Source organism: Scyliorhinus torazame, chromosome 10 (assembly GCF_047496885.1).
Source record: "Scyliorhinus torazame isolate Kashiwa2021f chromosome 10, sScyTor2.1, whole genome shotgun sequence".
In the NCBI taxonomy this organism is placed as follows: domain Eukaryota; kingdom Metazoa; phylum Chordata; class Chondrichthyes; order Carcharhiniformes; family Scyliorhinidae; genus Scyliorhinus; species Scyliorhinus torazame.
In genome coordinates this window covers 21,872,662-21,886,386 of record NC_092716.1, presented here as the reverse complement: position 1 = coordinate 21,886,386, position 13,725 = coordinate 21,872,662, and the positions used below count along the sequence as shown (strand labels likewise).

General features: G+C 47.4%; 1 protein-coding gene across 2 annotated transcripts in view; it reads right to left on the bottom strand.

Moving 5' to 3' along the window:
• cenpn (centromere protein N) overlaps window positions 1-13,725 on the bottom strand; it is a 29,799-nt gene that overhangs the window by 2,913 nt on the left and 13,161 nt on the right. For both annotated transcript variants that reach the window (XM_072517845.1, XM_072517846.1), the window contains exons 7-10: window positions 13,378-13,479; window positions 12,228-12,285; window positions 10,077-10,186; window positions 5,518-5,644 (exon numbers count right to left, since the gene is read on the bottom strand). In XM_072517845.1, coding sequence (XP_072373946.1) covers window positions 5,518-5,644; window positions 10,077-10,186; window positions 12,228-12,285; window positions 13,378-13,479 — 397 coding nt within the window. The remainder of the gene's footprint in view (window positions 1-5,517; window positions 5,645-10,076; window positions 10,187-12,227; window positions 12,286-13,377; window positions 13,480-13,725) is intronic.

The following is a 13,725-nucleotide window of genomic DNA, read 5'->3' as shown; positions in this document are numbered from 1 at the left end:
ATAAACATTTTACCAATTTAAAATTCTGAGGTGTTCATTACCAACAAATAGCAACCAAATAAAATATCAGTAATGGAGGTCACTTATTAGAAGCAGATAATATTTCTTTTTTTTTTTAAACAAACATTTTATTGAGGTATTTTTGGTATTGTAACAGCAACACAATAAATAATGTACATGAAACTATAAACATAGTGCAAAAGCCGTCTCCCTTCCTTACAAGTCCCACCTTTATTAACCCCGTACTCTAAGCTAAACTAACCCCCCCCCCCCTTCTGCTGACGATTAATTTTTCCACGAAGAAGTCGACAAACGGCTGCCACCTCCGGGTGAACCCTAACAAACTTGATTTTCTCCAAACAGAGAAAGCTAGCCATGTCCGACAGCCAAGTCTCCGACTTCGGGGGCTTTGAGTCCCTCCAAGCTAATAGTATCCGTCTCCGGGCTACCAGGGAAGCAAAGGCTAGAACATCTGCCTCTTTCTCCTCCTGGATTCCCGGGTCTTCCGACACCCATCTCCATCTCTGGACTCAGTGCCACCCTTGTTTTTAACACTGTGGACATGACATCTGCAAACCCCTGCCAAAATCCCCTCAGCTTCGGACATGTCCAGAACATGTGGACATGGTTCGCTGGTCGTCCCGCACATTTTGCACACCTGCCTTCCACCCCAAAGAATCTGCTCATCCGGGCCACTGTCACGTGTGCCCGATGAACGATCTCGAATTGTATCAGGCTGAGCCTGGCACATGTTGCGGACGCGTCTACTCAACACATCCGCCCATAGGCTGTCCTCTATTTCTCCTCCCAGCTCCTCCTCCCGCTTGCGCTTCAGCTCCTCAGTCTGCGTCTCCTCCGACCCCATAAGTTCCTTGTAAATGTCAGAGACGCTCCCTTCTCCTACCCACCCTCTGGAAACTACCCTGTCCTGAATCCCCCTTAGCGGTAGGAACGGGACCGTGGACACTCTGTTTACGTAGGAAGTCCCGCAGATACCTGAATTTGTTTCCCCTTGTCAACCCAAACTTCTCCTCCAGCGCCCTCGTACTCTGAAAGCTCCCCTCTATAAACATGTCCCCATCCTCTCAATCCCTGCTCTCCGCCATATCCGGAACCCCCCATCCATACTTCCCGGGGAAAACCGGTGATTATGACAGATTGGGGACCAGACCGATGCTCCCTCTGCTCCCACATGTCTTCTCCATTGCCCCCAGACTCTCACGGGGCTGGTGGAGTACGGTGCCGGCGGGAACAGCAGAGACGGTTACCAACACCCCAGACTGGTGCCCTTGCATGAAGCCGCCTCCATACACCCCCATGCCGACCCCTCCCCCACCACCCACTTCCTGCTCATGGCTATATTCGCTGCCCAGTAATAATTACAAAAATTTGGCAGCGGCAGCCCGCCCTCTCCCCGACTCCGCTCAAGCATTACCTTCCTTATTCGTGGGGTCTTGCCCGCCCAAACGAAGCCAGTGATCACTTTATTGACCCTTTTAAAAAAGGTCCGCGGAATAAAGATGGGGAGACACTGAAATACAAACAGGAATCTCGGGAGGACCGTCATCTTCACCGTCTGTACACTCCCAGCCAGTGACGACGGACGCGAGCCCCACCTCCAAAAATCGTCCCTCATTTGGTCTACTAGAATCCTCACGATTTCTTCCACCCCCTCTCTTGGGTCCGATACATACAGAAGCAGGTCATCTGCATAGAGAGAGAGACTCTGCGCTCTGCGCTCCACCCCCCTCCCCCCTCCCCCCTCCCCCGAGTCTCTCAGAGCAATTGCCAACGGCTCTATAGCTAGCGCGAACAACAGTGGGGAGAGGGGCATCCCGGTCTCGTCCCCCGGTGCAGTCTAAAATAGTCCGATGTTGTCCCATTCGTCCGTACGCTTGCCACAGGAGCCTGATACAGCAACCTGACCCAGACGATAAAGCCCCGCCCAAATCCAAATCGTCCCAGTACCTCCCACAGATAATCCCATTCTACCCGATCAAAAGCCTTGTGTGCATCCATTGCGATCACTACCTCCACCTCCCTACCTTCCGGGGGCATGATCACATTTAACAGCCTTCTTATATTGGCCACCAACTGCCTACCCTTAACAAACCCCGTCTGGTCCTCCCCAATAACATCCGGAACACAATCCTCAATCCTGGAGGACAAAATTTTGGCCAGCAATGTGGCATCCATATTCAACAGGGATATCGGCTTGTAGGACCCACACAGCTCCGGGTTTTGTCCCGCTTCATAATCAGCAAAATCGTGGCCTGTGACATCGTCGGGGGGGCAGCACCCCTCTTTCCCTTGCCTCATTGAACATCCTCATCAACACTAGCCCCAATATCCCAGAGAACGTTTTTATAAAACTCCACTGGGTACCCGTCCGACACCAGGGCTTTCCCCAACTGCATGTCCTTCAGACCCTCCACTATCTCTTCCAACCCGATCGGGGCCCCCAGCCCTTCTACCAGCTCTCCGACCACCTTTGGGAAATTCAGCCCCTCCAAGAAGTGCCTCATTCCCCCCGGCCCCGTAGGGGGTTCCGACCTGTACAGGCTACTGTAGAAATCCCTAAACGCCTTATTCACCCTTGCTGAATCTCCAACCAGGTTCCCATTTCAGTCATATTCACCCCTGCTGAATCTCCAACCAGGTTCCCATTTCCGTCATATTCACCCCTGCTGAATCTCCAACCAGGTTCCCATCTCCGTCATTTATTTTCCCCATCTCCTTGGCTGTCTCCCTCTTTCTAAGCTGCTGTGCAAGCATTCTGCTGGCCTTCTCTCCATGCTCATAGATCGCCCCCTTCGCCTTTCTCAGCTGCTCCACTGCCCTACTGGTGGTTAACAAGCCGAATTCCACCTGTAGCCTTAAAAGCTCTGCCTCTGGGGTCTCTGCATACCTGCTATCGATCTGTAGTATCTCCTTTACCAGTCGGTCTGTCTCTGCCCTGTCCACCTTCTCCCTATGGGCCCGTATCGAGATCAGCTCCCTTCTGAATACCGCCCTCAGTGCTTCCCAGACCACCGCTGCTGAAATTTCCCCCGTGTCGTTGGCCTGCAGGTAGTTCTGAATACATTTCCTCAGCCGCTCGCCCCTTCGTCAGCCAAAATGCCCACATCTAACCTCCATTGCAGGCGCTGGTTACTGTCTTTACTAACCTGCAGGTCAACCCAGTGAGGAGCATGGGCTGAGATTGTCATCGCCGAGTACCCCGTGTCCACCACCCCAGACAACAAGGTACTGCTCAAAATGAAGAAATCAATCCGGGAGTACATTTTATGCACGTGTGAGTAGAAGGAGAACTCCTTCATCCTCGGCTGCCCAAACCTCCATGGATCCATCCACCCCTCCCCCACTCCCCATCAATCTGCTCCATGAACCCTTTTAGTTCCTTTGCCATTGCTGGCACCCTGCCTGTTTTTGAGCTTGACCGGCCCAAGCCAGAGTCAATAACTGTGTTGAAGTTCCCTCCCATGACCAACCTGTGCGAGTCCAGGTCCGGTATCTTCCTCAGCATCCTCTTTATAAGCTCCACATCATCCCAATTTGGCGCATTCACATTTACTAATACACCTGCACCCCCTCCAGTTTCCCCACTGACCATAATGTACCGACCTCCCACGTCCAAGACTATTCTACCCGCTTCAAACACCACCCGCTTATTGATCAGGATTGCTACCAGTCTAGTCTTGGAGTCTAGTTCCGAGTGAAGGACCTGACTGACCCAGCCTTTCCTCAATCTAATCTAGTCAGTTACTCTAAGGTGAGTCTCCTGCAACATAACCACGCCTGCCTTCAGTCCCCAAAGATACGCGAACACACGTGCCCTCTTGACCGGCCCATTTAACCCTCGAACATTCCAGGTGATCAGCCTAGTTGGGGGGGGGGGGGGGGCTCATTGCCTGCTCCTGCCGCCCCCCCCCCCCCCCCCGCCGATCAGCCATCTCCTTTTTTGGGCCCGCCCGCCCCCAGCCAATGCTCCGCGCCTCCACCGGTCCACCCCCAGGCAGCCTCTGCCCCCAACCTCCTCTCTGCCCCATAGCCCAAGTCCCTCCCTCGTCAGCAGAACATTTACCCCCCACCCCCCAGTAACAACCCTCTGTAACCCAACCCCTTTAATAAACCGAACATATGCACACCCCCCCCCCCACTGCGCTTCCGTGAGCTAGCCCGCCCTGCTAGCTTGGTGGCCCCCATCCCTAGCGCCGGATAGTCTCCCACCTATTGTTCCCTCCCCACCCGCTCATACAAACACACTCCCAACATCAAACAATCCCCACACAATTGCCCGACAAAAAACACCATGATCTAAACAAGCAGACCTCCCTCCCCCAACAGTGCAAATGAAAACCTTAACTCGCTCAGCTCCACCGCTGGTCCCAAATCAATGCAAAAGGCATTACAAACAGCTTCCACAAAACAAAAAACAGAAAGAAACCCCAAGAACATTGCAGCAAAGTTCAAAAGTTCTCAATCCACCACCAGTCCTTTCCTTTTCGCAAAGTCCAGCAAGTCCTCAGGCGACTTAAAACAAAAGTGCTGTTCCTCATGCGTGACCCAGAGACGAGCAGGATACAACAGTCCGAACTTCACCTTTTTCTTAAAAAGGATCAAAAATCTGGTTGAAGCCTGCTCTTCTCCTGGCCACCTCCACACTCAGGTGTTGGTAAACCTGCAGGATACTGTTGTCCCACTTACAGCTCAGTGTCTGCTTGGCCCACTGTAGAATGTGCTCCTTATCCAAGTACCTGTGGAATCTCACCACCATTGCCCTCGGGGGGGGGGGGGGGTGTCTCCCATTTGCGGCTTCCTCGCGAGCACTCGGTGAGACCTGTACACCTCCAAGCGTCGGGAGCATGTCCCCTCCCCCAGCAGCTTCTCCAACATACCCGCTATGTATGCCCCAGCGTCCGCTCCTTCGGACCCCTCCGGGAGCCCAACGATTCTCAAGTTCTGCCAGCGGGACCTATTCTCTCGGACCACCACCTTCTCCAGGAGCTTTTTCTGCTGGTCTCAGCATCTCCACCTCCAACTCCACCGCAGTTTGATGTTCCTCCCACTCAGCCAGCGCCTTCTCTACTTTCTGGATCACCCAATCTTGGCGTCCAATCTTTACGAGCACTTCTAGTCCTCCATGCATCGATATGGGAATTCAGTACACAATTGCCTCTGTCATCAGTTTTACAATTCAAGTCCGGTAGAAAATCGGGGGGAAAAGGTCCAAAGGCCCGACCAGAGTGGGAGCCATCAAATGTGCAACTTACTCCTTATAGCCACCACCGGAAGTCATCAGATAATATTTCTTATGAGAAATTCAGAAATTGGGGCACTGGAATTTTTCAATTTAAAGCTAGACTCTTAGTGGGCATAGTGAGTTTAATGGATTGTTAACCGCGACATCAAACTAAGCCACACAAGTAAAAACAAAGTATGGTAGGAATGAAAGGGCAAAGAAAATAGGTAGACATAGGTGATGGAGTGATGGAAATAAGCAAAGAATATACCTACCTAGTGCTGGCAATGCTCTCAATGATTCGAGGATATTGGGACTGGAAAATTTTGCTACACATCGGAATGGTTTTCTTCTGTCTGATAAAATCCCCATGTTGCGTTCATCTTTAAAGACCGTTTGTAACTGAAAGAATAGATTTGGAATTGGTGTTAGAGATATAACAATTGGCAAAGGAAAGCAGCGATAAAATAGCTTCGGAACATAGGACCTCCAGACATCTGCCCTATTAAATCCCCTCAGGATCTTAGGTTTCAATAAGACCACCTCTTCTTCTTCTAAACTCCAATGGGTATAGATTGGCCCAATCTTTCTTCATAAAATAAGCTCCTCATCCCAGGAATGTGTTGAGTGAAGCTTTTCTGAATGGCTTCTAAAGCAATTATATCTTTCCTCAAATAAGACGGATGTGGCTTCACAAAGGCCCTGTACAGCTGCAGTAAAACCTCCCTACTTGTATATTCCGATATCTCTCATTAGAAAAAGCCTATAGATTGGGCAGCATGGTAGCACAAGTGGATAGCACTGTGGCTCACAGCACCAGGGTCCCAAATTCAATTCCTTGCTGGGTCACTGTCTGTGCGGAGTCTGCACGTTCTCCCCACGTCAGCGTGGGTTTTCTCCGGGTGCTCCAGTTTCCTCCCATAGTCCAAAGACGTGCAGGTTAGGTAGATTGGCCATGATAAATTGCCCGTAGTGACCATAAAGGTTAGGAGGGATTATTGGGTTGCGGGGTTAGGGCTTAAGTGGGTCGGTGCAGACTCGATGTGCCGAATGGCCTCCTTCTGCACTGTGTGTTCTATGCTCTATGTAAGACAGTATTTCTTCTTCTACAAGGGCTTTTCACTACGTTTTAACTAGGATAAATTTTCTTTTAATTTAACGTTCGGTCATGTGATGTGGCATCACTTGCTGAGCCAGCATCTATTGCCCATCCCCGAGGGCATTTAAGAGTCATTGCTGTGGATCTGGAGTCACGTATAGACCAGACCAGGTAAGGGCGACAGATTTCCTTCCCTAAAGGACATGAGTGAACCAGATGGGATTTTATGACAATCGACAATGGTTTCATTAGAATTTTAATTCCAGATTCTTATTGAATTCAAAATTTACCATCTGCCATGGTGGGGAGGTCGACGGAAGAGCAGTAGGGGGTGTCCAAAGAGGAAATGGGGAGGGTACAGGCCCAATATGTTCCCTCGAGAGTAATAGGAAAGGGTAGCAAGCCCAGAGAACCATATTCAGGATACAATGAGAAGGAAGAGCGAGGTTTACAAGGGGAGTAAATCAACAGAGGCATTAGTGGAGTACACAAGTGCAGGATGGAGCTTAAGAAAGCAATTAGAAGAACAAAAAGAGGATATGAGAAATCTCTAGCTGGTGAAAGTAGGGAAAATCCCAAGGTATTCTAAGCATATCAATGGGAAGAGGATTACTAGGGAAAAAGTAGGGCCCATTTGGGACCAACGAGAGAATCTGTGGATGGAGCCAGAGGACATTGGTAGGGTGTTAAATGAATATTTTACATCTGGCTTCACCCAAGAGAATGAGTAGTAAGATATGGAATTCAGGGAGAGAGACTGTGAGGTGAGTGAGCAAGTTGTCATAGCGAGGGACAAGGTGTTTGAGGTGTTGGCAGGCTTAAAAGTGGAGAAATCTCCACGTCCGGACAAATTGTTTCCAAGGTTGTTGTGGGAGGAGATTGCAAGAGCCCGGATCAAAATTTTTAATTCTTCTCTGGCCACAGGAGAGGTGCCAGAGACTGCAGATCTGCGAATGTGGTCCCACTATTTAAGAAAGGCTGTAGGGATAAGCCAGGGAACTACAGGCCAGTGACTCTCAAGTCAGTGGTGGGGAAACGAATGGAGAAAATTCTGAAGGAGAATCTATCTCCACTTGGAGAGGCAAGGTTTGATCAGGAATAGTCAGCATGGCTTTGTTAGAGGGAGGTCATGCCTAACAAATTTGATTGAATTTTTGAGCACGTGACTAAATGTGTAGATGAGGGTAGTGCAGTTGATGTAATTTACATGTATTTCAGCAAAGCATTTGACAAGGTCCCTTATGAGAGACTTATAAAGAAGGCAAATGCACATGGGATTTGATACGGTGGATTCAAAGCTGGCAGAGCTGTAGGAAACAGAGTGTGATGACAGACGGCTGCATTAGTGACTGGAAACCAGTGTCCAGTGGCGTAACACAGGGATCTGTGCTGGGTCCCCTATTATTCGGCATTTATATAAATGACTTGGATGACTATGTGAGGGGGGTAGGATCAGTAAGTTTGTGGATGACACAAAGATAGGCCACGTGGTTAACAGCGAGGCTGCGTGGTTAACAGTGAAACTGCGAGTCTTGGGTGACAAGAAGATATAGACGGGGTGGTAAAATGTGCAAATAAGCGGTAGATGGAATTCAATCCTGAAAAGTGTGAGGGGTTAAACTTTGGAAGGAGCAATTTGACAAAGAAATATTCAATGAATGGTACCACACTGGGAAGTCCTGAGGAACAAAGAAACCGTGGCACGTTTGTAAATAGATCTCTGAAGGCAGAAGGACAGGTTAATAGGGTGGTGAAAAAGGCATACAATATACTTGCCTTTATCAATCGTGGCATAGATTACAAAAGCAAGGAAGTCATGTTGGGAGTTGTATAGAACATTGGTGAAGCCACAGCTGGAGACTATGTTCAATTCTGGTCGCCACATTATAGGAAGGATGCGATTGCACAGGAGTGGGTGCAGAGACGTTTCAACAAGATGTTGCCTGGGATGAAGATTTAAGTTTATGAAGAGAGGTTGGGTAGGCTTGGGTTGTTTTCTCTGGAGCAGAAAAGACTGAGGGGCAACCTGATCGAGGTGTACAAGGTTATGAGGGGCATGGCCAGGGTGGATAGGGAATAGGTGTTCCCCTTAGTTGAAGAATCAGTTACGAGGGGACACAAATTCAAGGTAAGGGGTGAGATTTAAGGAAAACCTTTTTGACCCAGAAGGTGATAGTCTAGAACACACACCGTGGGAAGGTGGTAGAGGCGGGTTGCCTCACATCCTTTAAAAAAGTACCTGGATGAGCACTTGGCACGTCTTAACATTTGAGGCTATGGGCCAAGTGCTGGTAAATGGGATTAGGATTGGCAGATCCAGATGCCAGTCATGCGGTGGTGCAGACTCGATGGGCCGAAGGGCCTTTTCTGTGAAACCTGGGTCTCTGGGTTACTAGCCCAGCGACAATACCACTACACCACTGCTACCCTCAGTCAGGATTCCTTTTCTTTCATCATCATCAACCCTAGTTGGAAATACAAATGCCGCAGAATTGGCTGTGATGGTTTGCTGCCAAGGATTACATTGAAGCACTCAACTGCACTCCAGCAAGAAGTAATCATCATCACTGGAACAGGGGAAAGAGAATCTTAGAATGATATAGGAATGGGCAATAAATGCTGGCCTTGCCAGTGACGTCCACATCCCTTGAATAAATAAAATGCACAGAAGGAGGTAGTTAGGCTCATTATGTTAATATTGGCCTTCTGAAAGCTATCCAATTAGTTCATTCCCTTCCCAACAGCCAGGCAAAATTTCCACCTTTAACTATTTATCCAGTTCCCTTTTCAAAAGTTATTATTGAATCCCTTTCCACCAGCCTGAAGCAATGCTTTCCAGATCATATAACTTGCAAGGCAAAACAAAACTAAATCTCATTCCTTAGTACTTTAAAAAAAAATTTAGATTAGCCAATTATTTTTTCTAATTAAGGGGCAATTTAGTGTGACCAATCCACCTACTCTGCACATTTTTGGGTTGTGGGGGCAAAACCCACGCAGACACGGGGAGAATGTGCAAACTCCACATGGACAGTGACCCAGAGCCGGGATCGAACCTGGGACCTCAGCGCCGTGAGGCAGCTGTGCTAACCACTAGGCCACCATGCTGCCCCCTTTCCTTCGTACTTTTGACCAGAAAACCATACCAGAAACCTGGCAAAAATAAATGGTGGTGTTGGTCAAGGAATAAGCGTTAACCAAGACATTGGAATACTCCCGGTCTGCTTCAAATTACGCCAGAACATGCTTTGTGCCACCTGAACAGGTTCTGGTGAAGGGTTACAAAGCTGAAAAGTTAATTCTGTTTCTCTCTCAGCAGCATGTACTGTTTTATTTCAGCCTTCAAGCATCGAGCGTTTTGCCTTTGTTGCATTTAGATGGGATCTCAATTTAATGCCTCATTTGAAAGACAAAATCACAGGCAGTTCAGTGGACCCTCAACAATGCTCTGCATTGAAGTGCTAGCCTAGGCTACTTGTCCAAGCCCCTAGAGTGGGGCTTGAAGCAATAACCTTAGCACCTAAATGGACTGTTTCGGTGTCCTGACTACAATGTAAAAGGTGTGCTCCATCACTGCGCCAAGCTGATAATCCTTGGAAACCTCAGTACATTATCTACCAGAAGGTTACATGGCTTCCTAATTGAGAAAGAGAAAATCCAAGCGACATACAAAAGCGAAGCAACATACACATTGAAGATCATGGCATATCGCTCAGGACACATTTCAGTACACACCCGGTAATGAACCTCCTCTAGTTTTGGTAGTGACCCTTCTCCAAATGCCGCTGATGTTAATCGTTTGGCATCTTCTTTCTCTCTTAGATTTTCTGTTGTGATTCTCTGATCTTGTAGTTATGGGGGAGAAAGAGAAGGAAATTAGATGAATACATATAGTCAGTGATCATTTAGTCTAGATTAGAGAACAATTTAACAATTCCCAACATCCGGCAGAACATTCAGTTTGAATCAGAGAAGCAAGCAGATTAGTTAATGCAGTGATGAGAAACTTGGGCCAAGTGAGTGGCCCCCAGCCATCCCTGGCCACAGGTCTGAAATCAGGTTCTTTCACTAATCATGACCCCATGAATAAGATTAAATACATTTATAAGTGCTGAATATCTCACAACGAGGGATAGAAAATGCATAATCATTTATATGGGGTGGCATGGTGGCTAGCACTGCTGCCTCACAGCACCAGGGACCTGGGTTTGATTTGACCTTGGGTGACTGTCTGTGTGGAGTTTGCACATTCTCCCAGTGTCTGTGTGGGTTTCCTCCGGGTATTCAGGTCCCCCACACTCCTCCACACCAAAGATGCACAGTTTAGGTAGATTGGCCATGCTAAGTTGCTGCTCGAGTCCAAAGTTTAGGTTACAGGTGAGCGGGCCTGGGTTGGGGTGCTCTTTCAGAGAGTTGGTGCAAACTGCATGGGCCGAATGGCCTCCTTCTGCACTGCAGTGACTCTATATTAATAGAACGAGCAACATCAAATAGTAAAAACAAAATAAATATTTACACTTGGGTTGCAGAGGCAGCAGACGGCTCTTACAGTCAATGTTGTGAGCGTGCACCTTCCTTCACTTGCCTTTGGTTTATGCGTACATCTCTTCAGTCATACCGGTAGGACAAAAAACTACTCAGATGGAAATCAGCAGAATGTGTCAACCCTACGCGTGTGCAACGGTCAACACAACGTCTCGGGTCCCACACAGAAAAGAGTTGCATGCGGCCTCCGGGTCACAGATTGTCTACCACAGAGTTTAAGACTTCAGTTCGAGCTTGCTTATCTTGTGTATTAAAGTCAACAAACGGGCCCTGGGGCTGGTTTAGCACAGGGCTAAAGAGCTGGCATTTAAAGCAGAGCCAGGCAGGCCAGCAGCACGGTTCAATTCCCGTACTAGCCTCCTGAACAGGCGCCGGAATGTGGCGACTAGGGGCTTTTCACAGTAACTTCATTTGAAGCCTACTTGTGACAATAAGCGATTTTCATTCATTTCATTCTATGCAGGGCAGCTGCACTCCCACAATATGGGGTCAGTGAAAATTTGAAAATCACTACAATCAATAACTCATGTGATAACATTCCACTGTTGTATATACCAGGTCTGTTTTATCACAGGCCTACACAAAAATAACCCAAGCTTATCAATAACAGCATTTACGAAATTTAAACTTGTAACCCACACTGCCAAGAACAAAGAACAGTACAGCATAGAAACTGGCCATTCGGCACTCCATATCTGCGCCCATCATGATGTGTGTCTAAACTAAAACCGTCTGTACTTCTGGGGTCCCTATCCCTCTATTCCCATCCTATTCACCTCGTCAAGTTTTAAGAAGCGCCAAGACGTTTCTTAAAATGTCGCTATCGTATCTTCTTCCACTGCCTCCCCCGGCAGCGCGGTAAAAAACACTCACCATCCTCTGTGTAAAAAAAATTTTTTTTAAATTGCTTTACCTCGCACACCTCCTCTAAAAACTTTCCCCCTCGCACCTTAAACCTATGCCCCCCATGTGTCTGACTATCCACTCTGTCCATGCCACTCAGAATTTTGTAAATCTCTATCAGTTCGCCCCTCAACCTCAAGTCGTTCCAGAAGCAGAGTCGAAGTGAAGACATTTATTGTCTATACCTCGCCTCCTTCTCCACTAGAACCATCCACAAATAAAGGTTTCCAAGAATGAGGGCAAGGACACCTGCAAATACACAGAAAAATAAACACTCCTACCTTCCTAAAGTAAATACAACAGTTTACGGGCTAGTGAAAGACACTTCTCAACAGCAAATTAGGGCGCAACCCTTCTACTTCTGTAAATCATTTGACTCCTGTCACAACAGAGGAGATTACAACTGCATTGAAATGATAAAATAAAACAAAACAATACCAGATTCCTGGTTGGTGTTTAGCTGTTGTAAATGCTTCCTGTGGTGTGTAGGAAGTGCCTGAAGTTAAAATAAACAGATCATAAGTAAATCTTCAACACTAATTTCATATATACAGCAACATTAACATAGTGAAGCTTTCTGAGGTGCCTTTGCATACAAGGGAAAGAAAAGATGACCAAAAGCTTTGATCAATGAACTGAGTTTTAAAAAATGTTTTAAAGGCAGAGGCGGCTTTCTGGGGAAGAGGGGTAAGACAGTGGAGTGTGCGCCTGTGATTGGGGAGCGGGGTGGAGGAGCAAGACGAGAATTTGGCATTCAGAGGTCATTAGGACTTTGTATTGGTGCAGAGAGTAAACAATAACAGATATAGGGCGTGATTGACGGCCTCGTTGTGCCTTACTCGGTGATCCGACAAGATCTCGCAAAACATTGCGATCTGGGCAGGATCCAGATTTACATATTTAGGTGAGCAATTAGACTAATTTAAATATGCAAGCGCCCAATTCTCCCGAGGCCTGGGAACGAATACCAGTGAGACCACGGCATGGCCCCGTTTAGCACTGGTCCACAAACGTGGACCAGGCATAACACCCGCTATATTTGCCAAACAGGACTTTGTTTTTTGGGCGTTAAATGTCTTCCGCAAGCAACAGGTCTGTTGAACAGTGGCTCCAACTAGGGAATTAACACCTAACATCCTCCATAGTCATGACACTACTGTCACTGTCCAGAGCAAAATCAATAAAACCCAGGACTAAATTGGTAATGCTCTACTCACATGGGGTGAAAAAAAGCAGGATGTTAATTTCCAAGTAATTAATTTTTTTAAAAAAATAATAAAATAAAGAGTATCCAATTATTTTTTTTCCAATTAAGGGGCAATTTAGCGTGGCCGATCCACCTACCCTGCACTTGGGTTGCGGGGATGTGACCCACGCAGATACTAGGAGAATGTGCAAACTCCACGGACAGTGACCCAGCGCCGGGTTCGAACATGGTACCTCGGCGCTGTGAGGCAGCAGTGCTAACCACTGTGCCGCCGTGCTGCCCTTCATTTACGAGTAATTAATTAAGATCAGTGTCAAACGATCAATTTTGGTTTGCAAGAAAATACTTTTGCTAATAGGGAAAAATAATGCTTTTTGTTACCGGGTTAAATCTTTTAAAAGCGATGTCTCGAAGAGAGTCTAAGCAATGTCCTCGTAAGTCCATCTCCTTGAGCACGTTATGCTCAGTGGCAACAACCAGTGCCTGGAAAACAAATTCAGTCACGTTTCAAAAGGGCCTCAAGTTGAAACTTCTGTCCTTTAACAGCAGCTCCGAGTAACAAGCAACTAATTCTAAGCAAGGAGTGACACAAAACAGTTCAATGCAGTCCAGCCATGCCAAAGTTATGCAGCAAGTAGCAGATTGGAACTCAGTTGCTTGCAAAGATCAACTTAAAAAAAGACTAGAGCTGCTTCAACTTCAAAAAAGCAAAAGGTTCGTAGCCAAAAG